The 27,921-nt window shown below is 35.0% G+C and overlaps 1 protein-coding gene across 2 annotated transcripts in view; it reads left to right on the top strand.

Annotated features, from left to right (window-relative positions):
• Positions 1 to 25,595, top strand: part of LOC117339915 (coiled-coil domain-containing protein 186-like) — a 41,312-nt gene extending 15,717 nt beyond the window's left edge. Inside the window, exons 4-19 of one of the 2 annotated variants that reach the window (XM_033901625.1) lie at positions 272 to 400; positions 2,636 to 2,848; positions 3,219 to 3,338; positions 3,729 to 3,833; positions 4,368 to 4,466; positions 5,269 to 5,498; positions 6,154 to 6,334; positions 6,984 to 7,058; positions 7,193 to 7,277; positions 7,529 to 7,608; positions 7,929 to 8,126; positions 8,984 to 9,141; positions 10,388 to 10,457; positions 12,791 to 12,817; positions 15,210 to 15,359; positions 17,379 to 25,595. In XM_033901625.1, the coding sequence (XP_033757516.1) occupies positions 272 to 400; positions 2,636 to 2,848; positions 3,219 to 3,338; positions 3,729 to 3,833; positions 4,368 to 4,466; positions 5,269 to 5,498; positions 6,154 to 6,334; positions 6,984 to 7,058; positions 7,193 to 7,277; positions 7,529 to 7,608; positions 7,929 to 8,126; positions 8,984 to 9,141; positions 10,388 to 10,457; positions 12,791 to 12,817; positions 15,210 to 15,359; positions 17,379 to 17,477 (2,019 nt within the window). In that variant the 3' untranslated portion in view covers positions 17,478 to 25,595. The remainder of the gene's footprint in view (positions 1 to 271; positions 401 to 2,635; positions 2,849 to 3,218; positions 3,339 to 3,728; positions 3,834 to 4,367; positions 4,467 to 5,268; positions 5,499 to 6,153; positions 6,335 to 6,983; positions 7,059 to 7,192; positions 7,278 to 7,528; positions 7,609 to 7,928; positions 8,127 to 8,983; positions 9,142 to 10,387; positions 10,458 to 12,790; positions 12,818 to 15,209; positions 15,360 to 17,378) is intronic. The other variant, XM_033901626.1, reaches the window with a different exon arrangement.
• The last annotated feature ends 2,326 nt before the right edge of the window (positions 25,596 to 27,921 follow it).

The following is a 27,921-nucleotide window of genomic DNA, read 5'->3' as shown; positions in this document are numbered from 1 at the left end:
AAAGGCCATTGTAGGTAATTTTCCTAGCTATACAATATAGCACTACCAGCTATTCAGGGTACATTTTAAATGTGAGACCAGAGACATCACTACTAGTGTTGTAACATAAGAAAATATTTGATGACTTAAACTTGTAGAATATTTTAATTCCTGTGTGATTCTTTGGTATATGTTATGTTAGGTAAAATCAAAATATCTGAATGAATATCAAATTTTTATGATTTTCTGTACAGAGTTCAGTTTCTGTATTGTGTGTCATATCTTTCTTTAGCTGGAGTTTACAATAGCACAACAGCAGAACGATGTACGTGGTCTGAGAGACAAACTTGCTAGTCACGATGCAGCAGCCAAGAAGTGTATAGCTGGTCTTCAGACGGAGATGAAGCACCGAGTGGACCAGGTAATTAATCATGATAAAGATGGCTTCAACATGTCATAAACTAGTGGACCAGGTAATGAATCATGATAAAGATGGCTTCAACACGTCATAAACTAGTGGACCAGGTAATGAATCATGATAAAGATAGCTTCAACATGTCATAAACTAGTGGACCAGGTAATGAATCATGATAAAGATGGCTTCAACACGTCATAAACTAGTGGACCAGGTAATGAATCATGATAAAGATGGCTTCAACACGTCATAAACTAGTGGACCAGGTAATGAATCATGATAAAGATGGCTTCAACACGTCATAAACTAGTGGACCAGGTAATGAATCATGATAAAGATGGCTTCAACACGTCATAAACTAGTGGACCAGGTAATAAATCATGATAAAGATGGCTTCAACACGTCATAAACTAGTGGACCAGGTAATGAATCATGATAAAGATGGCTTCAACACGTCATAAACTAGTGGACCAGGTAATGAATCATGATAAAGATGGCTTCAACACGTCATAAACTAGTGGACCAGGTAATGAATCATGATAAAGATAGCTTCAACACATCATAAACTAGTGGACCAGGTAATGAATCATGATAAAGATGGCTTTAACATGTCATAAACTAGTGGACCAGGTAATGAATCATGATAAAGATAGCTTCAACACGTCATAAACTAGTGGACCAGGCAATGAATCATGATAAAGATGGCTTCAACATGTCATAAACTAGTGGACCAGGTAATGAATCATGATAAAGATGGCTTCAACATGTCATAAACTAGTGGACCAGGTAATGAATCATGATAAAGATGGCTTCAACATGTCATAAACTAGTGGACCAGGCAATGAATCATGATAAAGATGGCTTCAACACGTCATAAACTAGTGGACCAGGTAATGAATCATGATAAAGATGGCTTCAACAAGTCATAGACGAGTGGACCAGGTAATGAATCATGATAAAGATGGCTTCAACACGTCATAAACTAGTGAACAAGGTAATTAATCATGATAAAGATGGCTTCAACATGTCATAAACTAGTGGACCAGGTAATTAATCATGATAAAGATAGCTTCAACACGTCATAAACTAGTGGACCAGGTAATGAATCATGATAAAGATGGCTTCAACACGTCATAAACTAGTGGACCAGGTAATGAATCATGATAAAGATGGCTTCAACATGTCATAAACTAGTGGACCAGGTAATGAATCATGATAAAGATGGCTTCAACACGTCATAAACTAGTTGACCAGGTAATGAATCATGATAAAGATAGCTTCAACATGTCATAAACTAGTGGACCAGGTAATGAATCATGATAAAGATGGCTTCAACATGTCATAAACTAGTGGACCAGGTAATGAATCATGATAAAGATGGCTTCAACATGTCATAAACTAGTGGACCAGGTAATGAATCATGATAAAGATGGCTTCAACATGTCATAAACTAGTGGACCAGGTTATGAATCATGATAAAGATGGCTTCAACATGTCATAAACTAGTGGACCAGGTAATGAATCATGATAAAGATAGCTTCAACATGTCATAAACTAGTGGACCAGGTAATGAATCATGATAAAGATGGCTTCAACATGTCATAAACTAGTGGACCAGGTAATGAATCATGATAAAGATGGCTGCAACATGTCATAAACTAGTGGACCAGGTAATGAATCATGATAAAGATGGCTTCAACACGTCATAAACTAGTGGACCAGGTAATTAATCATGATAAAGATGGCTTCAACAAGTCATAGACGAGTGGACCAGGTAATGAATCATGATAAAGATGGCTTCAACAAGTCATAGACGAGTGGACCAGGTAATGATAAAAATAGCTTCAACACGTCATAATGCTTTACACGCTTCTGTTTCACAGCTCAATAGTGATAGGATACCAATATTTTGTAAAAAAGTTTTTTCCTGGAATCAAACTTCATTACCATGTATAATATTGGATTATTGATTTTTCCCTAATTGTTAGCATGATATGTAAAAGTTTTGAAATGAAATGTGGTTACATTTTGCATTTAACTCAAAACATATTTCCATCTAAATGAGTCGGGCTATATTTGTCACAAACAATGAACTTTTCACCCTTGTGATTCCAGGTGACAAAGTGTGATAGGCTATATTTGTCACAAGCAATTAACTTTTCACCCTTGTGATTCCAGGTGACTAAGTCAGACAGGCTATATTTGTCACAAACAATGAACTTTTCACCCTTGTGATTCCAGGTGACTAAGATGTATGAAGAGGCAAACAGAGACAAGGCCGACATGGTAGTTAAGTATGCCCAGGCGGAGAAAAACTTCATGGGGGCCCACAAGGCCGTAGAGAGACTAGAGGTCAAGGTCAGAGAGATTACGCGGGAGAGGGATGGTCTCAACAACAAAGTCAAAGAAGCGAAAACGGAGAGAAAACGTCTGCAGACCGAGATTGATGGCAAAGTGCGATTCTCTCAATACTACTTAATATAAATGCTATACTCCCAACAGTATATACATTGTTTGTCACAAAAATCCCCAAAATTACACCCATGGGATAGAAATATATAAACACCAACAAATGAAAAAATTAAGGATGTTAAAAAAAATGGTAAAACAGAACTCTGTCAATCCCACCAAAATCATTACATTGAATAATCTGTGATAAGTTAATTCAGGAAAATTCATTATTTTGATCAATTTGTGTAGCACTGTTAAAACATTTATTTTGAAAATAGGTATATTTAATTTATTAATAAGTAAAAATTTGAAGAGGAAAAATAATCTGTAGCATGAAGTGTCACTCATAATATTAATATCGTCCATATTTTAGACATCCGAGGTGCACAGTATGACAAAGGAGTTGGAGAAAGAGAAAGAAATGTTGGTGTCAGCAGACGTCCGGATTAAGTGGGCCCAGAATAAACTGAAGGCAGAGCTTGAAGCCCACAAGGTCAGTTTTTGTATGTGGGGGACTGATGTGGTTATCCAGGATGAGTTCATGACATGTTTTAAGCGTTTATTTCAAGGAAATTAAAGTTGATTTTGACTTTTTTTCATAGGAGTTGCTCCCCCTTTTCTGATTTCGCATTTCGTCCAAAATATTTCTACTTTTATCAACGAAATGTTGCACAAATTATATAAATAACCTAGTTGGTTTATGTGTTTTTGGTATCATTATATAACTGCAACGAAGTTTGGAGAGAATTCTGGAACCAGCTTGTATGTCTTTCCTATCTCTCTCTGGGTGAGGGTTAGATGTGGATGGAGGTTTTGTGTATTAGTTAGCCTGTGGCTTTCGGTTCTATTGAATAAGAGAACTGACTTGATTGTGTTTCTTCAGGACACCAAGGTTGTGCTGGACAAAACTCACCAGAAACTAAAGGAAGCCAAGGAGGAAACTGAACAAATCCGCCGAAACTGTCAGGAGATTGTCAAAACATATCAGGTATGTTTTCTCAAACTATATTTATGATCTAGAGGTACATTTTAACTTAAAATTGTGATGAATATTTCCCTTACAAAGTTACAGCATACTGTATCCTGTATTACAGGTTGATGAACATTTCCTGTACACAGTTACAGCATACTGTATCCTATAAAACAAGTTGAACATTTCCTGTTCATAGTTACAGCATACTGTATCCTATATAACAAGTTGATGAACATTTCCCGTTCATAGTTACAGCATACTGTATCCTATAAAACAAGTTGATGAACATTTCCTGTTCATAGTTACAGCATACTGTATCCTATATAACAAGTTGATGAACATTTCCTGTACACAGTTACAGCATACTGTTTCCTATAAAACAAGTTGATGAACATTTCCCGTTCATAGTTACAGCATACTGTTTCCTATAAAACAAGTTGATGAACATTTCCCGTTCATAGTTACAGCATACTGTATTCTATAAAATAAGTTGATGAACATTTCCCGTTCATAGTTACAGCATACTATATTCTGTGTAACTACTTACAGGAATCTGAGGAGATCAAGTCCAATAATCTGGACAACAAACTGAAGATTAAGGAGAGTGAGTTATTACACCAACAGCAGCAGAAATCAAGCCAAGAGGAGGTAACTAGAGAATTTTGGAAGGAATGGCAGTTGATATGTTCAAAAATAAATGTGGTGATATTTTATATTGATGAAACACCATAATAAAAGCATAAACATAGACTGTGGATGATAATGAAACTTCCAAGCAATGAGAGTATTGAAACCAGGACTTTAACCACTTAAATGTACACATTTTTTGAGCTGTGGAATAACATTAATATTGTGTTTTCTTTTGTTCATTTGTCATCGATGGAAGCCGCAAGTGACAGTGAACTCATAAAATCAGTTCACAATGACAAGAATTTGATGCTATTTTGTGTGCATCATTTTAAAAACTGATTGGATTTTAAAAGTTACTTAGCATTTATAGCTTTTTTAAAAATCAAATATACTAAACCTAGTATGCTGTCTTAGCCCATATTCTCAATTTAACTCCACGTCATATTGCAAATTTACTAGCCCTAGATTTAGATCTAGATTTTAATTCACATGCATAGATTGGAATAAAACAATAGATTATTTTATAAATTTAGTGTAAATATATAACATGTGTTGCTTGTAATTGTATAGGATAAAGCACACTTGAAAAGTACGAGGGTATGTTTTGGATCAGACTACAAATAGCCTATGTACGATAACTTGTAAATCCTGCAATTGAGCTTGTCATTTTCGCCGTCATCTTAAATTCGCCCTATCATCAAAGGGCGAAAATTAAACGGGGGCGAAAATTACCAGGTATACAGTATATATTGGATTTTGCTTGATATTCAGAATCATTTGGCATAATGCCCTGGTGTAAGTTTTTAATTCTCTTATCAAGGCATACCAAGCCGCATGCCAGGAGATCGAACAGTTGAAGCGGAAACAGTCTGAGCTTATAGCAGAGCTTGGGACATTCCACGACAAAAGTACCCGTATGGAGACTGAGCTCCATCAGAACGAGGATACTATGAACAAGTACACAGCCATGCTACAGAGACAGAAGAAGGAAAACAAAGAACTGCAAACACGGATAGAACAGCTGGTACCACTACAGAGTGACTTAAAGAGGTATGGTACATTTCTGTATAAAATAGGACATATTGTGTTACAACACAGGTAAGCTGCGCTCATAGTGACTTAAAGGAGTATGGTACATTTCCTCACAGAATAGGGCATGTTTGATTACAACACAGATAAGCTGGGACATTTTTAGGTCAAAATAGAAATCTGGGTTTGCATTTCACAAAATTGAAACTTCTATGAAATGAAAAAGTTGAATATGCTGCTGTTTTTAAATCTTCCTTTACTGCCTATGAAAAGCATTGTAAAACGATATATGTTTTAAGATAATCTGATCAAATGACAATTTTTGATGAGGTTTCAGGATGTCAAGTGGCAGCGGGGTCATTTATGTCTTAAAATTTTACATACATTTTCTAATTTATGTTTATATTACCAAGACAGATGTGTGATATCACATGTAAATTCCTTGTCTTTGTTTGGTTGAGTTTGAAAACAGGGTTCTGATGTTTAATTCCTTGATTTGACTTCTAGAAAAATGTTGATTTAGACCTGCAAACAAGGGTTACTAATTAAAATGAATGTGGAAAAATATATCGTAAAATAAGAAATTAAAACAAGCACTGCAATAAATGAAAAATAGTTTGTATATTAAATTGATATTCTAACATTTTATTTTAAATTATGACTTGATTTTCTCCAGGGCCCAGACCACAATAAAGTCCTTAGATGCTGAGATTGCTGAACTGAAAATCAGTAACAAAGATCTGAAGATTGAAAGTGAGGCTTGCTACAAACGGGAGACGGAGAAACTTGAACTTACTGAGAAACTTAGTGCCAAAAATGCTGAATTACAATCGGAGAACACTCTACTTCAGAATAAGGTAAACGATGGGTCGCTAGTTTGAGTCCCAGTATGGGCATTTCGGTCTAGTGATAAGACACAGAGCTACAGAAGCAAAGATTGCTACTTTGAGTCCCAGGGCTATGGGACCGAAGGGTCGTTACTTTGAATCCCTGTACAGGCACTGTGGTCTGTTGGTAGGGAACAGGGCTACAGGACCTTGAGTCTCTACCTTGAGTCCCAACATGGGCGCTGTGCTGTGTACTTGAACAATTTACTTCAATTTGTTGGTTCTAGTCGACTTAACTGTATAGAGTATGTGATAGTCTTAGAAATATCAGGTGTAGGCTGTTACACAGAATGACAGTTCAATGTCAATACAAGCTGATGTTTACCTGAAATTCATCATTAAACCAATTTGATTTGGTATCTATAATTCAATCTTAAAAAGTTGTAAATTAATTTTGAGAGACTTCTATAAGCATACTGTTAGCTTGGGCATTTAAACAAGGGGAAAATTTATGCGAAATAGGCAAAGGCAATTTTGCCGCAATAAGTTCCCCCACATTATTTTTTGATGTATGAAGTATTTATGGAGCAGGTTGAAAAATTTGCAGAAATAGTCCCAAACCCCTGTGGACATATCCACATTTAAAGTATTGTATGATTATTATATTGTTTTATTACAGTGTCTTAATCTGTCAAGTGAAGTACAAAGTCTGAGAGTGGAAGTTCAGTCTCTCGAGTCAAAGGTCAAGGAATTGGTAAGCATGTTGTAATTCAGGAAATAAAATTATGGAACGTTATCAAGCATTTAAGGGCTATTCCATTAAAACGTCTACCTGACCCTTAACTATTAACAGTCTTTTATCTACTACTAAATTTTATTTATCTCTAGACAACTGACCTGGAGGAAGAGCGACGCCTTAGGCAAGTGGAGGTAACTCATCTTACAACAAGCCTCGCAGAAAAGACAAAAGCTGGTGAGCTATAAATAGACTATCTTATCTGTGATAAATATTTCCGCAACATGTTCACATTGTGAAATTTCTAGATTTGATGAGACAAACGTAAAATGATTTAAAGTGGTAGATGCCAATGTTACACCTTGGTAAGTTTCGTTGTGTAATGAAGAGTGAATTCTAGGTTTGGTTTCATATTAACAGATTCTAGGTACCATGGTGATGTCAAAGTTTTTTTAAAGTGTCTCATGATGCAGACTTTTCTTTTACAGCCGATGAAATGTCGCAGAGGATTGAAGATGAAAAAGACGAAATCAAAACTTTAAAGAGGAAACATACTAATAATGTGAAGGTATGATATCTGGGACATTTTGAAAAAAAAAATTCCTCAACTTTTAAAATAATATTTAACTAGAATCAAATAATACAAAATTAGAAGACAGATCATTGTTTATTCTTTTACCAATGATAGATATGCTACAGTATTGTACAAAGTATAAATGAATTTAAGGGTGTAAGACAGTTTATGTTGTGTTAACTTCAGAAAGATTTAGTGTTGGTTTGTAACAGACTTGTCGATTGGCTGAAGATGAATTATAACTAGAGTCATGATTGGCTATATGACAATTGAGGGTACTGATTGTATGTATGTGGCGTGTTATTTTTGTTCAGGACCTGACTCGGCAGCTTCAACAGGCTAAGAAGCGGTTGGAGGCAGTAGAGATGAATGGAGAACGAGATACAACCAGTATGGGGTCACGGACTAGTTCTAATGGCTCCCTCAACACCATGGCAGACACCCAGAACGGGGCCATGACACCTAATATACAGGGAGTCCCAGCTGTGCGACACTACAGCCCTCAGGAACAGGTACCCAGAACAGACTGAGTGACATGTTTGACTGAGTGACGTGTTGGACTGAGTGACGTGTTCGACTGTGTGACGTGTTCGACTGAGTGACATATTCACTTTAAAACAGAGCCACATAATTATACTCCCTACATGTTTAAAAGAATCCCAACCTTAAAAATTCTTAAAAGAAATTATTTTTTTGTCTGTTGATGCCTCATCACTGACAGTATATAAGGTCATCTCACAGAAATGCAAACAATGATAATTACAGTATAGAAATATATCTAATTTACACCAAACACTGAAAAAGATTATAACATCATCTAAATAATAAAAGCTTGTCAGACCAAACGTTACCTAAAAAATATAGAGACAGAGCATTATAGAACGTCTTTGGGATGCAATTAATTCCACTTTTAAGTTAAAAGACACTATTAACTTTAGGTAGTGTATATAAATCTGTAACAGTTTTTTTGTTTTCAGTCAATCATGATTACTCGTTGTCTTTAATGTAGCAGCTTTAAGAATACCTATAGTATCAGTATATTTCTTTAACTTTATCCTTTTTTCCATGAAGAGAAGATCTGATATTAACAGATTAAATAAACTTAATCCTATTAGGCCAACATAATTAAGAAGTTTACCTATTTATTGGCTGGAGGGGGTGGCAATGGGGGTGGGGGAGACAAAAGATTCTTGATTCTGACTGGAGGGGATGACAATTTGGGGGGGGGGGGGGGGGGGGGAGGTACAAATCATACTTGATTCTGACTGGAGGGGATGGCGACGGGGGAGACAAAACATACTTGATTTTGACTGAGCCATTTGGAAAACTAATGTTTCATAATGTTTGTTTATTGTTCGGTTTGTTGTAGGAATATCCAGTAATTACTGAGCAGGTGGAGCCAGACCGACAACTCCTTATTGAAAGAATCGTCAAATTACAGCGATCTCATGCTCGTAAAAATGAAAAGATAGAGTTCATGGACGATCACATCTCGCAGCTTATTGACGAAATACACAGGAAGAATAAGTAAGATACATTCAATAGAAATCTTTGTTAGTATGATCTAGATGTCGAAAAATATAGGTAAATTTTTTTGATCGCCATCGCTAGATGGGCTTTTCAAATTGCCTTTCGTTTGTGGCCCATCGTCTGTCATCCATCCCTCCTTCCGTTCTTCTGTCCATTCGTAGGAAAAAAATCTTGTTACAGCTATTTCTCAGAAAGTACTGAATAGATCCATGATTTCCCCTGGTCCCCAGTGAAACAGAGTGCATGATTATTATATGCCTGTGTTGAATTTCTTAATATATTACACAGCTATTTCAGTACCGTAATTACCAAAATTTGGTATTTATGTTTTTAATTCTGCAGATAGCCCGCTCAGTTTACATGTTTTACGATTGATATACATTTTATATAGCTACCCGGTATATATAAGTAAAATATATAGTATGTCCTTGTAATTGGTTGAAAATATTAAAAATAAAAACAGTAAAACATTTCTGCTTTGTCCCGAGCGCTTTCGCAGCTCTTGTTGTTTATTTGTATATACATATATATATATATAGCAGATAACCCGCGGGCAATGCGACGGGACAGGGATCAGTTAGGATTATTTGTGAGTGATTCAGAGTCATCTGGTTTCGATGGGTGGGAGTAGATTTGATCAGCAGTAAACGTGATTTGATATTCCGGTGGATGTACTGTGATGACGGACAATTACAATGTATGTTCATTTTTTTTATTAAATTTTGTGAAAATCTGTATGTATTCATATCATGCTTTTAATATATGTCATATAGCCTGCAGTTTTCAATGGTTTTTGAAAACATTTCGTCTGATAGCCCGCTTCATCAGATAGCCCGCAGAAGGCAATTTTCAATGTTTAAAATCGTATAGCCCGCGGGCAATACGCAAGAAATTACAGTATTCAGTCTGAATTCAGCAAATATGTCTCTGTTAAATCGCCTAAAACAGGTTTCAATATTCAGTTTGAATTCTGCCATATTTGCCTGGTTAAATATCCTAAAACAGCTTTTTCAGAATTCAGTTTGAATTCTGCCATATTTACCAGGTTAAATATCCTAAAAGAGCTATTTCAGAATTCAGTTTGAATTCTGCCTTATTTGCCTGGTTAAATATCCTAAAACAGCTGTTTCAGAATTCAGTGACACTTTCTCCCATGGTCATGAATTATCTGGAATATAAGAGATTTTAGACAAGATTATATAGTAAATATAGCACTAGCAGTGATATGTTCTGTTTTTTGTAGGATAATTCAGAGTTATGCCCTACGAGAGGAATCGGGGACATTGACGCCGGAAGCTGTGGATGTTCACAAGGTAAAGGACATAAATGGCTTCCCTATCACGTATATACAACATAACAAACAGCCTAACCTCCCTCCTGTACATCTATACATCAAATCTATAACAAGTATCATACTCCAATTATGAACATTTAAACCCTCTTTATGTACTTAAGAAATCATCCGCTGACTTTTTCAAGCTGCAGTCTTCTCATAGAAAATCATTGATATATTGCCTTCATTCATTGAATAGGACCATCTCCGATGAAAACTGACCATTTCTTCCATTGATCTTGCGAAACCTTCTAGAACAGAACTTTTTTGATCATAACGGCCATCTTTTTGAATAACTAGAAAAAATCTAGGTGTAGCCTGATTTACTTTAATGGTAGACATTGTAGCGAGTCATGATTGTTGTAGAATTAGGTTAGCGCACATGATATTTACAGTATCCAAAAGTCAAGTCATTTACATACATGCCATACTTTCAGGAGACCAAAAAGGGAGATTGATGATTATTTAAAGGGAGTTTTACCTAAAATAAGGGAGATTTGTGCGCAACATGAATATCAACATTTTTACTCAATTTTAAAATGATTTAATACATAGCTATGAATTTAGATTTAATCTTAACATACTGTTACAGTAATAGTGATATACTTTTAATACACTAGCTACTAGTTTGACTGTGACTCCCAAAGGGGTTTTCTTCAAACAACTAGGGATCACGTTAGTTTATGCTAGTTTATAGTATGATACGCATTGTAGTTCAGTTTTGTTCAGTATGTTTGATGTTGTTGCATTGGAATTCTCTATCTGAGTTGGTAACAATTAATTGTGATGTTTGCCTAATGCTTGTGTGAATTGTGATATATTTATTGCCTTCGACAAAACGTCTGCATAAAACTTCCTCAAAATAACAGTATTAACAGTATTTTAAATTTAAAACACCATTTTGGTCTGCTACAAGTGAATTAGGCTTAAACTTGAGATGTATTGGAAAAAACATTTATCACATCATCAGTATATCATATACTCCGCCTGTTATCCACTGAATTCGTCCATGTAATATTTTCACATACGTCAGTAGTGTCATATACAAGGAGGGTTTTTCGTTGCCTGTGGCAGTCAGGAATTTGTTGTGATGTCATAATACTTCATCACAATAAACCCAGTATGAGAGTCTATCAACCCTCGTCTTTATTGAAAATTTGCCTGCTATGACTCTTACACTCTTGTAAATGAATCGGATTGTTGATTCATGTTTCATTTGTGGTAATTGTACAGTATTAATAGTTGAGTGTTTAAAGTGTAACTAAATTGACTTTTTTTTGCTACAACTCCACTGTTAATTCATACATTATATCAATATTAGACTCCAAAAGAACCTCTGTGTAAAACAACAGTATTATTGATGGAAAAATAGAATTACGTGGTATTATTGATGTAAAAATAGAATTACCTGATATTATTGGTGGAAAAAAAGAATTACTGGATATTTTTGGTGGAAGAATAGAATTACCTAGTGTTATTGATGGAAAATACTTCTAAATGTAAAGTTGAAAGCAAAGTTGGATCGACAAGGTAAATGCTGTGTACACTTGACAAGTTATAATTAATGAGGGATAATTAATGAGGGTGGAAACCTAGCCTGCAGTGTTTTTTCTTGATAAATCTGAAGAATTTCAATAATAGTCGTGTTGTTTAAACTATTAAGTTTAAGTTAACGTTGATTTAGCATGCAGCCTCACAAGTATTTGTAAATGTTGACTATTTGGCATGGTCCCAGCACTATATACAGATGTGTAAATTAGTAATCTCTAAAATTGGCTAAAATTATAGTGGTATACACAAGAGGTTGAGGCCAAAGTTAGTCTGTATTATATACATGTATCTATACTGGTATACTTATATGAATTAGTTCAACTTTGTCTCTTACAAGCCAAGGTTATCTTATAATGACAGAGTAGGGTTCAGTGGTATTATAAAATGATAGGGTAGAGTCAAGACTCTAGAGTATATAGCTTATACTGACAGGACAGAGGATCATGGAATCTTTGTACATGTATATTAAAGGCTAAAAATAAATCCTGCATGAAAACTAGATGATTTTTTGTTAAAGTTCGGTTAAATAATATTTTCGAATATCATGCAACTTTTTAAAACTCATTTCACTACACATGCATACACAGTCCCAAATTTTGTTTAGTCCTTATCAAACATAATTTAACTTTAAATGTATCAGTTTTCGTCCAATATTCATTTAAATTCTATGAACCCTGCTTTGATTTTTGCTGAAATATCTGCCTATACATCATCAAACGCCTCTTCTACCTTGTATGTTCACATGTACTGTGTATTCTATAGATCGACAGCAGACGCCAGTCAATCCAGGTACAGTAGCCTCCCTTTTCCAGAACTCTCCAGTTCAGTGTTGCAGCATGGATTCCTTGACCCTTGCACATTTGTGTCTGCCTTTCAGTTGTATTGATTTTGTATAGAACTCTTTGTAGAGCTTGATATACACTTCTGTATTCATCAGACAAGACACATGTATTTCAACACTGTATTACATAAATGGCATATTTTTATTTGATTCTATTAACTTGGAGCTTTTGTTGATAAGATTTTGTTCAAGCTTTGTTATTTTCATTATGAAAATTGATATTTAGAAAGCACAACATTAAAATGTAGAATTTTTTGAGTCAGATGTAATTAAGAAAACTAAATATTGAAGTTTCAATAATTTTTGTTTAAAATTAAAACCTTTTTAGGAGGAAACTTATAGTCTATAGATAATGAAAATAATATCGATAATAATATGATTGACTCAACTCAATGAAACTGTCATGATATAAGTAAGAACATGATATGGTACTGATATCATGTCTGTAGAAAGTAGTCTCTACTTCTGTATATAGCGCCAATGTCATTGTTCTTAGTTTGGTAACCTTGAATGACCTTGAGTTGACCTTGATTTGACCTTGTGATTTTATGTTGGTTCCACTTGACGACTTTCATTTGTATTTGGTTAGATTATTTCTGTTGTAGCTTTCCTCCGGAAACATTATACAAATGTATCTTAGATAACTTAGAGATTGTCCGACGAAAAATTTTGATTATGAAGTGTTTCCTATGCAAGGATATTCATTTTCTCCTTGATGTTCACAATCCTATAAAATGTTGTGTGTCTGTGTCGTCATTGGATTGTGTCATAATTAGGGTAGTTGGATTGTCGGGATACATGTTACATATAACCCATTAAACCTGGCTACACTAGCCGTTGTGTCATAATTAGGGTATTTGGGTTGTCGCCTTGTCGGGTTAATTGTTACATATATCCCGGTTTGGGTTGTCGCCTTTCGGGTTAATTGTTACATATATCCCGGTAAACCCGGCTACACTAGCCATAGTGTCATAATTAGGGTACTTACGATGTGATATATTGGATATGACATAAAATCTAATTAATATGAATCCTTGAACTAACTACACTGTACATATACGTAGCAGCTAATTAGTTGTAACTAACCTCATCACTGGCATTGTAGGTAGGGGTGGTGGTAGAGAGTTACATATACAAATGGGTGAAGGAAATACATTGTAACCGGAAAATATCTATTGTATTTCTTCCAGAGTTTTAATTAAATAAATATAACGCTGTACAAGTATATGTCCACAAATAATACATATATATGTGCTCTTACAGATGAAAAAATACTTTTTTGTACACAAAAATCATTCTAGAAACAAATTGAAGCTGTGAAAGATCTTGTTGTTATATACTTGTACTTTTTACATATGTATGTATACCTTATAATTACCAGGTATATAACAATGTATGATTGTCAATAAGTGAGCTATGTTGTCCGACACCTCTATATTTGAACAAGTGAGCTAGGTTGTCGGACACCTCTATATTTGAACAAGTGAGCTATGTTGTCGGACACCTCTATATTTGAACAAGTGAGCTATGTTCTCTGACACCTCTATATTTGAACAAGTGAGCTATGTTCTCTGACACCTCTATATTTGAACTAGTGAGCTGTGTTGTCCTATATCTCTACCATAAGTTCTTCTTGATCCCAAATAGCATGGCTTCACTATAGATTTCTTTATCGAATATCCATTATGATAGTCTTCTTATAATTTCGCACTTCCACTATATAACCCAATCAGGTAAGAAATTTAAATAGAAGATAATTACACCATTAAAAGGATTTGGGTGTGTTAATGAGATACTTCTTGAAATAAAATACAGTGTTTCGTTTGGATACATGATTGGATGTCACAGTCACATAATATTGTCTTTGTGTTGGTGACATCACAATAACTTATCAGGTGTGTGATAGTACAATTTGGCTTTGTCAGACTGAGTCCAATTGAGATTTCCCAAATGTGTATCCAGTTTTTTTTTTTACTTTAAATATAAAAGTGTGCAGATCTGATGTATTATTGAAGACAAAAGCAAAGTAGATTTTATATCTACAAAAATCACTTGTTCATTAGTATATATAAAAAAACACTTCTTTCTACATTTACTTTCAAAAATTCAATATTTAAGCGAGAAATAGAAAACCATCATTAACACCAGGGCAATACATTTAAAATAAAAACATTGAAAAATTAAGATTCCATTTGACCCAACAGTATGTTTATCAATTTTCTAACGTGAGGCGCTGTATAACCTTTCTATGTCTATTTGCAGTTGAAATTCAACAAGAAAAGGAACAATTTTTGTTTTTTGATGAATTAACCTTTAATTACATATTTTCTCTATTTTCAGGCAAAGATATCAAAGAAACACAGCATCATGGGATCCCTGTACAGCTCGCACCAAAACGACGGGACCATGACACTGGACCTGTCACTCGAGATCAACAAAAAACTGCAGGCTGTCTTAGAAGACACCTTACTGAAGAACATTACGCTTAAGGTAAAACTGCTTCCTTCCCTAGCTAGGGCAGAGTCATGTAGGTGGTAAAAAGGGACAACAATTCCTTCCCTAGCTATGGGCAGGGTCATGTAGGTGGTAAACCAGTAACTAAATAAAATTCTCCCCAACAATTGGCAGAGTCATGTAGGTGGTAAACCAGTAACTAAATAAAATTCCTCTCCTAGCTATGGGCAGAGTCATGAAGGTGGTAAACCAGTAACTAAATGAATTTCTCTCCTAGCTATAGGCAGTCATGTAGGTGGTAAACCAGTAACTAAATGAATTTCTCTCCTAGCTATAGGCAGAGTCATGTAGGTGGTAAACCAGTAACTAAATGAATTTCTCTCCTAGCTATAGGCAGAGTCATGTAGGTGGTAAACCAGTAACTAAATTAATTTCTCTCCTAGCTATGGGCAGAGTCATGAAGGTGGTAAACCAGTAACTAAATGAATTTCTCTCCTAGCTATAGGCAGAGTCATGTAAGTGGTAAACCAGTAACTAAATAAAATTCCTTCCCTAGCTATGGGCAGAGTCATGTAGGTGGTAAACCAGTAACTAAATAAAATTCCTCCCCTAGCTATGGGCAGAGTCATGTAGGTGGTAAACCAGTAACTAAATAAAATTCCTCCCCTAGCTATGGGCAGTGTCATGTAGGTGGTAAAAAGGGACAACAATTCCTCCCCTAGCTATGGGCAGGGTCATGAAGGTGGTAAACCAGTAACTAAATACAATTCCTTCCCTAGCTATGGGCAGAGTCATGAAGGTGGTAAACCAGTAACTAAATAAAATCTCTCCCCTAGCTATGGGCAGAGTCATGTAGGTGGTTAAAAGGGACAACAATTCCTTCCCTAGCATTGGGCAGGGTCATGAAGGTGGTAAACCAGTAACTAAATAAAATTCCTCCCCTAGCTATGGGCAGAGTCATATAGGTGGTAAACCAGTGATCATGACCAAAACAACTCCTCCCCTAACAATAGGCAGAGTCATGAAGGTGGTAAACAAGGGACTAAAATTCCTCCCCTAGCAATGGGCAGAGTCATGTAAGTGGTAAACCAGTAACTATCTAAAATTCCTTTCCTAGCTATGGGCAGAGTCATGTAGGTGGTAAACCAATAACCATCTAAAATTCCTCCCCTAGCTATGGGCAGAGTCATGTAGGTGGTAAAAAGGGACAACAATTCCTCCCCTAGCTATGGGCAGGGTCATGAAGGTGGTAAACCAGTACCTAAATGAATTCCTCCCCTAGCTATGGGCAGAGTCATGTAGGTGGTTAAAAGGGACAACAATTCCTTCCCTAGCATTGGGCAGGGTCATGAAGGTGGTAAACCAGTAACTAAATAAAACTCCTCCCCTAACAATAGGCAGAGTCATGAAGGTGGTAAACAAGGGACTAAAATTCCTCCCCTAGCAATGGGCAGAGTCATGTAAGTGGTAAACCAGTAACTATCTAAAATTCCTTCCCTAGCTATGGGCAGAGTCATGTAGGTGGTAAAAAGGGACAACAATTCCTCCCCTAGCTATGGGCAGGGTCATGAAGGTGGTAAACCAGTAACTAAATGAATTCCTCTCCTAGCTATGGGCAGAGTCATGTAGGTGGTAAACCAGTAACCATCTAAAAGCCTCCCCTAGGAATGGGCAGAGTCATTAGGTGGTAAGCCAGAAACTAAATAAAATTCCTTCCCTAGCAATGGGCAGAGTCATATAGGTGGTAAACCAGTAACTAAATAAAATTCCTTCCCTAGCTATGGGTAGTCATATCCATAAATTTCCTCTCCATCTATATGTAATGCCAAAGATTGTGACTTCATTCCTTGGGGGATTTTGATCAAACTTCACACAATAATAAAGGGCCATAATATCTCAAATTTGAGTTTCAGGGTTTTTGGGTCATCCAAACCAACAAGAATGAAATATCTTGTTTTTCCATTTTATGCATAAGATAATTGAAATAATATCATGATGAGAGTTTGAGGTTATATCTGCCACTGTCACAGTTCTGACAAATCATGTTTCTTGCAGGAAAGCCTTGATACACTTGGAGAAGAAATTTCCAGACTCTCACAGGAAAATAGACAATTGCAACTCTCAACACAGTCAAGGAAAAAACCAGCCCGGTGACGGATCGACAGAGGTTGTGTGAGTTGTGATCTGTTTACCTTGAGATCAAGTTGAAGGGTCAAGGTCACCATCGTATGTCCTTCACTGACGCAGGCCTTCTGTGCTATATGTAGTTTCAACTACAGAAATGGTTGTGCTATCATTGTTTGACCATAACTGTGAACAACAAAGAGGAAAGGAACGTTTCTCTGCTTTGTATGGACTTGCCCAACTGACTTTATGGCAAGAGTGGCTCTGTATCCTCCGGCTACTTAGGAAATGTCAGCTCAAGGTCAAATGTGATGATCGTTCGGAACTGAACGTAGGTCAGTGTCGACCAGTCATGGTCAAAAGACTGCCAACTGCTGGTCAATTTGGGTAAAATGCTGGACAGCAATAAAATTAACATGACAAGCAGAAGTCTAACTGATGTACGACTGTGCACAATTCAGGGCAAGAAAAAACCCAGGTCTGATGGATTTAGACCAGTAGATTTGGTCGGAGGGGGGGGGGTGTGTGTTGTTAAGTAAGTATTAGTGACTACTTGCCCGATAGACAGGTGTAAATTTGCTTGTAATTTGACCTTTTCCTTTGAATACATTAACTTTGACACGCTTGCCCAATGTACCAGAGATGTTGAAATTTTGTTTCTTGTTCTGCATATGTAGCGGATGTAAGCACTGTGATTGGTTGTTGACAGAATCCATGTTTAAAGTTGAACTTTAACCTCTGTAATAGAAACAGTAGTTATGTATGTTTGTCAGTAAACATATAATGTATATTATTATATTGTAATTATTGACATAAAATATTCAATGGTTGATGATCAACAATACTTAAGTCAGACTTATAAGATGGTCAGTAGATATTTTGTGATAGACTATCAGGATGCTCATCTTGCAGCTGAATGGCTGTAAGGCCATAATAGCGCACGTAAAACCTGTTGAATAAATAAAAATATCAGGATGGTCATCAGATTTTATAAACATTATGAAGTGTTACATGGTCAATATAACACAGGACAGTCTGTTCAGACTCTGAACTGACCGCTGTCTCAACGCTATTGGTGTCTTAACTAAACAAGAGGATTTGTAAAAATGTTATGAAAATCTGACCAGGTGTTCCAAAAGCATAAGTGTCTCCTACTCCGTTGATGACACATCCATGTTTATATCAAGGTCAAGTTCAGACAATTTAATGAGTTGGTTCAAGCAAAGACAAAAAGAAAAAACAAAAATTTGACTATAGTCTAGCTGTGATAGAGGTGTCTTGTTGAGGCAGTACACTGTGTTGATGAATGTTCTGTATATCATCAGGAAAAGTCACCCATGTTATATATTAAAGCTCACTATTATATAATAAGATTCAGTCTGACTTACTCAATGTTTTATAGTTAGAGTGTATACTTTTGGGAAATCAGTAGTCTAGTGCTGTAACAAGTGCAAACTGTAGACAAGTAGATAATTAGTGAATGTAAGCTAAAAAATCACAAACAATTCAAAGATAAAAAGACCAGCTGTCCTAGAAATGTCTGGTTGAGACAGATTATACTGTGTTGATGAATGTTCTATACCATCAGGAAAAGACACTTATGTTAGACTTATATTACAGGTCATTATAAGATTCAGTCTGATTTGATGTTTACGATATGTATACTTTTGGGAATTCAGTATTCTAGTGCTGTAACAAGCCAACTGCACATTAGTAGATTGAATTGTAGATCTATATAAGTGAATGTAAACTAAAAAAATAATTTATACTGGAATTTTTCACTTATTCTCAGAAATAGTGAATTCTAGTCCAGCATCACATAGATACTATGTATGTACGGTGGCCATGGGTGTGTTGATTACATTAAAAATATACAGAGAAAAACAATCTTCAAAAATTTGATCTGAGCTATAAGGGAGTTCAGAATCATATATTATTGATCATATATATATCTACAAGATTAGCTATGTATATATTTCTTGCTTTAGGGAAAATGTGCACATTGGATGTTGTCAAAAATATGAAGAAAAAAAATCATATTAACCTATATAGCTATTTATATACAAAATCATATTGCTAAATTTCATTTATTATTATCATAGTAAAGATGGCTGTGAACACTATTTATTTTTATTTGCACATTGTTGATTACCAGGTATTAATTATAGATCATTTACCAATTCATGCATACTGGAAGCTGTTTAGAAGATTTAAATAATCTGAATGATTAAGTTTGTATTTATTTACAAAATCTCAAGGAATTTTGACAGTTTTACACATTTAAACCACCACATAGCATTCACTGCAGCATGAGTTTAAAAAAACAGATTTATCACATTTTAAAGATCACTGATGAACATGGTAAAAATCTGTCAGTCTTCTAGAGATTGTTGTTTAATTCCAAAAAATACATTGATTCATGAACATATCTGAGATTATTACTGTGGGAGTTGTTATTATTGTTGATATACTGAGTATAGAAATACTAGAGTTTATGTAACATTTGACAATCAGATATAAAAAATGTGATTTTTTAAAAAATTTTATTTGTAGTGTTAGGCACAAAAGTATGTGAATTTTCTCTCTATCCAGTCTTAGTGTTAGACACACAAGTAAGTGAATTTTCTCTATATCCACTCTAAGTGTTAGACACACAATTATGTGAATTTTCTCTATATCCACTCTAAGTGTTAGACACACAATTATGTGAATTTTCTCTATATCCACTCTAAGTGTTAGACACACAATTATGTGAATTTTCTCTCTATCCAGTCTTAGTGTTAGACACACAAGTAAGTGAATTTTCTCTATATCCACTTTTAACGTTAGACACATAAATATGTGAATTTCTCCCTCCTCTATCCACTCTAGTGTTAGACAGATAAATATGTGAATTTTCTCTCTATTCACTCTTAGTGTTAGACACACAAGTTTGTGAATTTTCTCTCTACCCACTCTAAGTGTTAGACACACATGTTTGTGAATTTTTTCTCTAAGTGTTAGACACACAATTATGTGAATTTTCTCCCTCCTCTGTCCACTCTGAGTGTTAGACTCACAAGTATGTGAATTTTCTCTCTATCCACATATTGTTATTTGTAGTGGGCTCATTTGAGGATAAATACGGTACATGTTCTAAAATTTTAACACTAGGAAAGGGGGCATATCTGAGGATAAATATTGTATTTAACATAAATGTTAAGGGAGAAATGGGATTTATTTCCACAATTGTAACAAGAATCTCATTTGATAACTAATATGATATAAAGGTGTTAGATATGTACATTATAAAAGATGGAGATGTACATTATAAAAGATGGAGATGTACATTATAAAAGATGTACATTATAAAAGAGGGAGATGTACATTATAAAAGATGTACATTATAAAAGATGGAGATGTACATTATAAAAGATGTACATTATAAAAGATGTACATTATACAAAGCTGTACATTTGTAAGTGAAGTGGGACCATCCAATAGTATGTTTACTTAATTATTGTTTATAAAATTTCAATAATTTCAACTTAAGAATGATATTCAATGAATAACTAGTTTTCTGATAATTTAAAAATTTAGAAGAAAGTTCTATTCCGATTGGTGACCTATTAAAAAGTATTATGGGTTAAATGTGTTTGAATATGTAATTTATAAACTTGTTGTAAATGTTTGTTTAAAATCTGTTATTCAATAAGGTTTTCAGCTCCCCGGAGATAAAGTCCAGTGGAGTTATAGGCTTATAGCTATATACCCTAGTTGGTGTCTGCCATGGACAGCGAGGTTAAAGTTTTATAAAACAGTGTTGTGTCAGCCACGGACAGCGAGGTTAAAGTTTTATAAAACAGTGTTGTGTCAGCCATGGACAGCAAGGTTAAAGTTTTATAAAACAGTGTCGTGTCAATACTAATGAGGATACCGCTTAAGTATTTGACGTGTTTTTCCCTTTTGACAAGACCTTTGATTTTCCATTGGTACAATTGCGGATATGCTGACCTTGACCATGACCTTTGACCTACTTCAAAAAAATTTTAAGCTGGCCACAGTATGTTTACTATGTACAAGATAGGGGTTTCATATTTGATAGGTGTGTTCCTTGTGACAAGACCTTTCAATTGGTACTACATTTTCAACCTGCTGACCTTGACTGTGGCCTTTGACCTACTTTTAAAAAACTAATTCAGGATTTCAACCCACTCGGCAAGTTATGTCGTCTTCTGACAACTCTTATTTAAGAAATATTATCAGAATCACATTTCAGAAAAATGAGTTTACTTTTTAATAGTATTGAGTTGACTAATTTTCTGTGCATGTCTGCATCCATAGAGCAATAATAGATAATACAAAATTATTTTCTTAATAAAAGTTTGATAATATTAATTCATGTGGTGTAGTTTGGCCAGTTGATATCTCCATTCCCTTCAGAACTTTCTTTGTTACGCTTCAAATGGTATAGAGATCTTTGCTTTTAGAAAACTTCTGCAGAAATATGAAATGTTTAATTTCATCATACATTCATTTTTGTTGTAAGTGGATAATTCCAGCGGCCTCTTTTTCTGACTTAAGTTGTGAGCTTTGACTGGGTCAGGAAAAGGAAAGTAAAATGTGATGCAGAAATTGCATTCCTCTGTCAAATGGTGATATAGTTTGATGTGATCTAACTGTTCCATGTATATACAAGTATATTGTTGATATTGCTACGAAGGAGATGTATATATATATATAATATATATATGTGTGTGTGTATCACTATTGTCAAACTTTGACCTTTGTTATCTTCATACTCTCTGTAATCAAATATGATTTGATTTTGATGTCTAAATGTGGGTTTCGACTTTTGATATTGTTAGGTATTTTTTTGTTTTGTTCTGGAACGTACTGAATGTTACAACTGTGGACAAGGTTGTGGACGAGGACCCTGGAATTCTTTCTGTAAATATTCACCTTAGGTTTTTTAATCTTTTGAAAAGTGGCCTTTTTGTCTCAATTTTGGGAGAAAATTGGTAAATTAAGAATTGCAGCTAATTTTCAGGAGTAAACAGAAAAGAAAAAAAGAATTAACTTTAAACCACTTTAGTTTAGAATGGACTAATTATCAGCCCCAATTAAAATGCTCCCATGAAAAGCTCCCCATCACTGTAACCTGCAGTATACAACGTTGTAGTGCTAATTTTTACGCCGTAACTATTAGTTATTATATGTTTTGTATAAGGTAATAATCATTGTAATATACCAACACATGTGTAATGACAATGTTGTATAGGTTCTTATTGTTTCATATACATGAATTATAATTTCATGTCATCACACGCATTGTGACCTCACCAAAAACAATGAATAAAAATGTCACCGTTTTAGATCTAATATCAGGTTGATAAAATAAGGCTTTCATGAAAGTTAAGAATTTAATAAAGTCATTTAATTTGATAAACAGAATCTTGCATTTGTTTTCATGTCATTCAAGAATTATGAAACACAAATTTTTTTTCAATAAATTTTACCACAGGAACTCTGCATATATAAATCGTATTTGAAATAAAGGTTCACTTGAGATTCTAGATGTATAAGAATGAAATGCTTGAATGTGATATTTTGTCAAAATAGATGTAATAATATATAATAGATATTACACTGTACATGTTAGAAGTTGTCATACTGGTTACAGAAGTAACCAAATAAAAGGTCAAAGTGCAGGACCCATGTGACTTACTGCATGACCTGTGTTGCCATGGCAATGTAAACATACATGACTTAGCTGTGTTGCCATGGTGATAAACAGATCCTAAACGTCGGGTCCTGACACATTTCTTCATTTTATATTTTGTTTTACCCCGATTGTAATTTGTATCAGAGTTAAGGCATATCTGTCAGAGAACTTTATGAAATTGATCATTTTGTAATATTTTGTTTGCTTCTTGCAAGCTAATTTTTTTTCGCCCAGAAAGTTTTGTTCCCTGACAAACTTACGTTATCGACAATTTTTTTGTTCCCGGACAAAATATAGTGTGTAATGTTCAACATCATTCATTGACAAACTAATGTTCATGGACAAACTAATGTTCATATAAAATTGGCTGTACGTTCAAAGATATTCACCAACATATGTTCATGTGATTTAGTCAGCTTCCTATGTAGTGTTCACATATCAAAAACCTCAAGTGTGGGTACACACTCTATTAGCCTGAGTTTCCTCTGACCCTCACACCCAGTCTGGCGTTAGTTAGAACTAGAGGAAACTCAGGCTAACAACTAGTCTTAATTGTCTGCCCAGTCATGGTACATGTAGATTGGTTGTAAGTGAATTGTTTTGATTTTGATAAAATTGCGTCAATTGAAACAAAGATGATTTTGAAAAAATCGTATTAATAAAACAGTATGCCCTGTCTGTATAGGCCTTGTAAGGGTAAAGTACTCGGGTCCCTGATTCATCGAGGTTCATGAAATTAAGAAAATTTCTTCACTTCAAATTTTCTATTGGAGAGCTTTGTAGGAGTTAAGAAAAACAATTTTACTTTAGAAAGACCTTCCTATGGGAAATGTTAATTTTCTTAGTTTAGAAATGCTTTCCTATGGGAAATGTTAATTTTCTTAGTAAGGAATGCTTTCCTATGGGAAATGTTAATTTTCTTAGTTTAGAAATGCTTTCCTATGGGAAATTTTAAGTTAAGGAACTTCCTTCAGTAAAGAATGTTGCTGAACCTTGAATTAAAGATAGTTAAAACTTGGTATGACTGTATGACTGTACCTGATGGAGTTTATTCTACAGACTATAAATTTCATCCTCTAACCATCTGTCTTATTAAGGACACATCTTCATGTTGGAATTCCCATCAGGTTTACTTTGGAGAATTCTCGAGTATTGTCTGGATGATAAAAACTTTTGAATACTGAACTTTTGTTTTACATGTAACATTAATTGAATTTTAAAGCTAAAATTACATGTACATTTTTTTTTTGTATATCAATTCAAAAGATCATCTGATTTAGAATATAAAATCATTAGATGTTATTAACCATCATTTTGAAAAATATTTGGGATGTAACTAACAGCTTGGCCACATTTATACTTCTTGTTGTAGTGATGAAGAAAACAGCTATGATATTAGATAATAGAAATGGTAATAGATATTCTATGATTTTAAAAAAGATTGATTCACCCTAGAAATCCATACAAGTCGTCGGGAACATAACAAAAAGAAAAATAGATATGTGATTGTGACACCTCATTGTTTTAAAAATATATATTGATATCAATTTTTAGTATATAACGATATTACCACTAGCTATAGAGGGAAATACATATGATTTATTGATAACGGTCTAATGTATGGTGTCATCAGATGCATGGAAAGAAAGGCTGTATCATACAGTCGATATATAAATTATTGATACATTTTTTTTTTTTTTTTGTTGTAAATTTCTATTTTTAACAAAATGCTTACGTATATGCATTATAATCTGTTGAATTCCAGTCACAAAAATAAAGAAACTGCCAATTGGCAGGTATATCTCGTTGACACATGCGTTATTCATTTATTGTCAGAGGTATGAATAATACATATCGCTGCTGGTGATTATGGAACAGATAAGCTTAATAATTGTTTAAAAATAATTTGAAATTTATTTATGATAATAATTTTATTACATCATGATATGTTTGTCTATGCAATTAATGATGATTTTTATGCTTTGACAAACCTGTCTTCTGCTCTTTCCTACCATAACAGTTGTGAGTATTGTTATTTATTGTGGAGTTGTGGCCCCTTGTTTTCTCTCACAAGAGGGATAAGTGTTGGACTGGATTATCTGTTTTTGTACCATTTTCTCTGTTAGGCTGCATTGTTTTTTCGAATCAAAGCCAAATGGAAAGTAGACTAGCGCAGATGATTATAATGAAGTCTACATAAATGTATTAGTAACGCCCTCTAGTGGTTAGTTTATGTAAAGAAGGGAGATAACTCTAGTAAACCGGCGTAGTGTAATTGAAATAGGATATTGTAATGTGGGATTCCATTGTTGTTATTATCATACACAGCTGTTACTAATGACAGCTGATCAGTGCAATTATTTTATTTATGAGTTAGGGTGTGACTGTTCACATCAGTCGTGGAACATGTGGTTACATGTAATAAACAGGAATTACAAAACGTATATGTATGTTTGTCTTTTTTAGCTCACCTGCCCGAAGGGCAAGTGAGCTTATGCCGTGGTGCGGCGTCCGTCGTCCGTCCGTCCGTCCGGCCGTCCGGCGTCAACTTTTTCATTTAAACAACATCTTCTCAATAACCAAGAGGCCCAGGGACTTGATATTGGGCCTGTAGCATGCTGGGGTAAAGGGCTACAAAGTTTGTTCAAATAAATGACCTTGACCTTCATTCAAGGTCACAGGGGTCAAATAGGCTAAAATCTTCAAACGACTTCTTCTCAATAACCAAGAGGCCCAGGGACTTGATATTGGGCATGTAGCATGCTGGAGTGAAAGGCTGCAAAGTTTGTTCAAATAAATGACCTTGACCTTCATTCAAGGTCACATGGATCAAATAGGCTATAATCTTCAAACGACTTCTTCTCAATAACCAAGAGGCCCAGGGACTTGATATTGGGCCTGTAGCATGCTGGGGTGAAGGGCTACAAAGTTTGTTCAAATAAATGACCTTGACCTTTATTCAAGGTCACATGGATCAAATAGGCTATAATCTTCAAACGACTTCTTCTCAATAACCAAGAGGCCCAGGGACTTGATATTGGGCATGTAGCATGCTGGAATTAAGGGCTACAAAGTTTGTTCAAATAAATGACCTTGACCTTCATTCAAGGTCACATGGGTCAAATAGGCTATAATCTTCAAACGACTTCTTCTCAATAACCAAGAGGCCCAGCGACTTGATATTGGGCCTATAGCTTGCTGGGGTGAAGGGCTACAAAGTTTGTTCAAATAAATGACCTTGACCTTCATTCAAGGTCACATGGATCAAATAGGCTATAATCTTCAAATGACTTCTTCTCAATAACCAAGAGGCACAGGGACCTGATATTGGGCCTGTAGCATGCTGGGGTGAAGGGCTACAAAGTTTGTTCAAATAAATGACCTTGACCTTCATTCAAGGTCACATGGTTCAAATAGGCTATAATCTTCAAACGACTTCTTCTCAATAACCAAGAGGCCCAGCGACTTGATATTGGGCCTATAGCATGCTGGGATGAAGGGCTACAAAGTTTGTTCAAATAAATGACCTTGACCTTCATTCAAGGTCACATGGGTCAAATAGGCTATAATCTTCAAACGACTTCTTCTCAATAACCAAGAGGCCCAGCAACTTGATATTGGGCCTATAGCTTGCTGGGGTGAAGGGCTACAAAGTTTGTTCAAATAAATGACCTTGACCTTCATTCAAGGTCACATGGATCAAATAGGCTATAATCTTCAAATGACTTCTCAATAACCAAGAGGCCCAGGGACTTGGTATTGGGTCTGTAGCTTGCTGGGGTGAAGGGCTACAAAGTTTGTTTAAATAAATGACCCTGACCTTCATTCAAGGTCACATGGGTCAAATAGGCTATAATCTTCAAACGACTTCTTCTCAATAACCAAGAGGCCCAGGGACTTGATATTGGGCCTGTAGCATGCTGGGGTGAAGGGCTACCAATTTTGTTCAAATAAATGACCTTGACCTACATTCAAGGTCACAGGGGTGAAATTTGCGATAGCCAAGAGCCTCCAAGACCTGATATTTGGCCAATAGAATGCTGGAATGAAGGACTAGAAAATTTTTAATATGAATAAAACTAGCTTACAATGATATTTGAATAAAGAGGTAATCAACATAGTATCTTTAGAAATGACCTCATCAACTTCAAAGTTGCTGAAGAGCCAGGTGAGCGATACAGGCCCATTGGGCCTCTTGTTTTGATGTAATTATTTTGCTTTTAATCAGAATATCTTCTTTATTTTGTTCAGATATGTGGGTGTTTATTAGTAATTTTCTCTACTTTTGAAGAAGATATTCTGTTTATCTGCAAAAGAAGAAAAAATGACTACGAAATTCCCACGTATCTGAATAAGATGCAATAAGTTATTCTGTTGAACTGCAACAGTAGACAAAACTATTACTTGACTCCCACGTATCTGAATAAGATGCAAGAAGTTTATTTAAAAGTCGGTTTTATGAAAACAAAGATCGTTATCTTACTGAGCTATTTTCCGACAAAGTATATTTAACAGTAACTATATAAAAGCTGATGGATTAAGAAGCATATTAAGATAACATAGAAAATAAGGAAAGGTTATAGACATGCCAAAATGAAAAAAAAAATAAACCAACAAACAAAAAACCGTAGAAATTTCTAACGCAGGAGATAATGAACATTTCAGCATAGAATATGATAAAGGAAACGAAAGAAGGCCTGTCATAGGTAAAATATTTATTCAGAGAATACCGCCATAATATCACAGCCATGATTTAAAGAATAAAGATAA

The sequence above is a fragment of the Pecten maximus genome, chromosome 12 (assembly GCF_902652985.1).
Source record: "Pecten maximus chromosome 12, xPecMax1.1, whole genome shotgun sequence".
NCBI classification, from domain to species: Eukaryota; Metazoa; Mollusca; class Bivalvia; order Pectinida; family Pectinidae; genus Pecten; species Pecten maximus.
The sequence above is the reverse complement of the archived record's forward strand: the minus strand, read 5'-3'. Positions and strand labels throughout refer to the sequence as shown.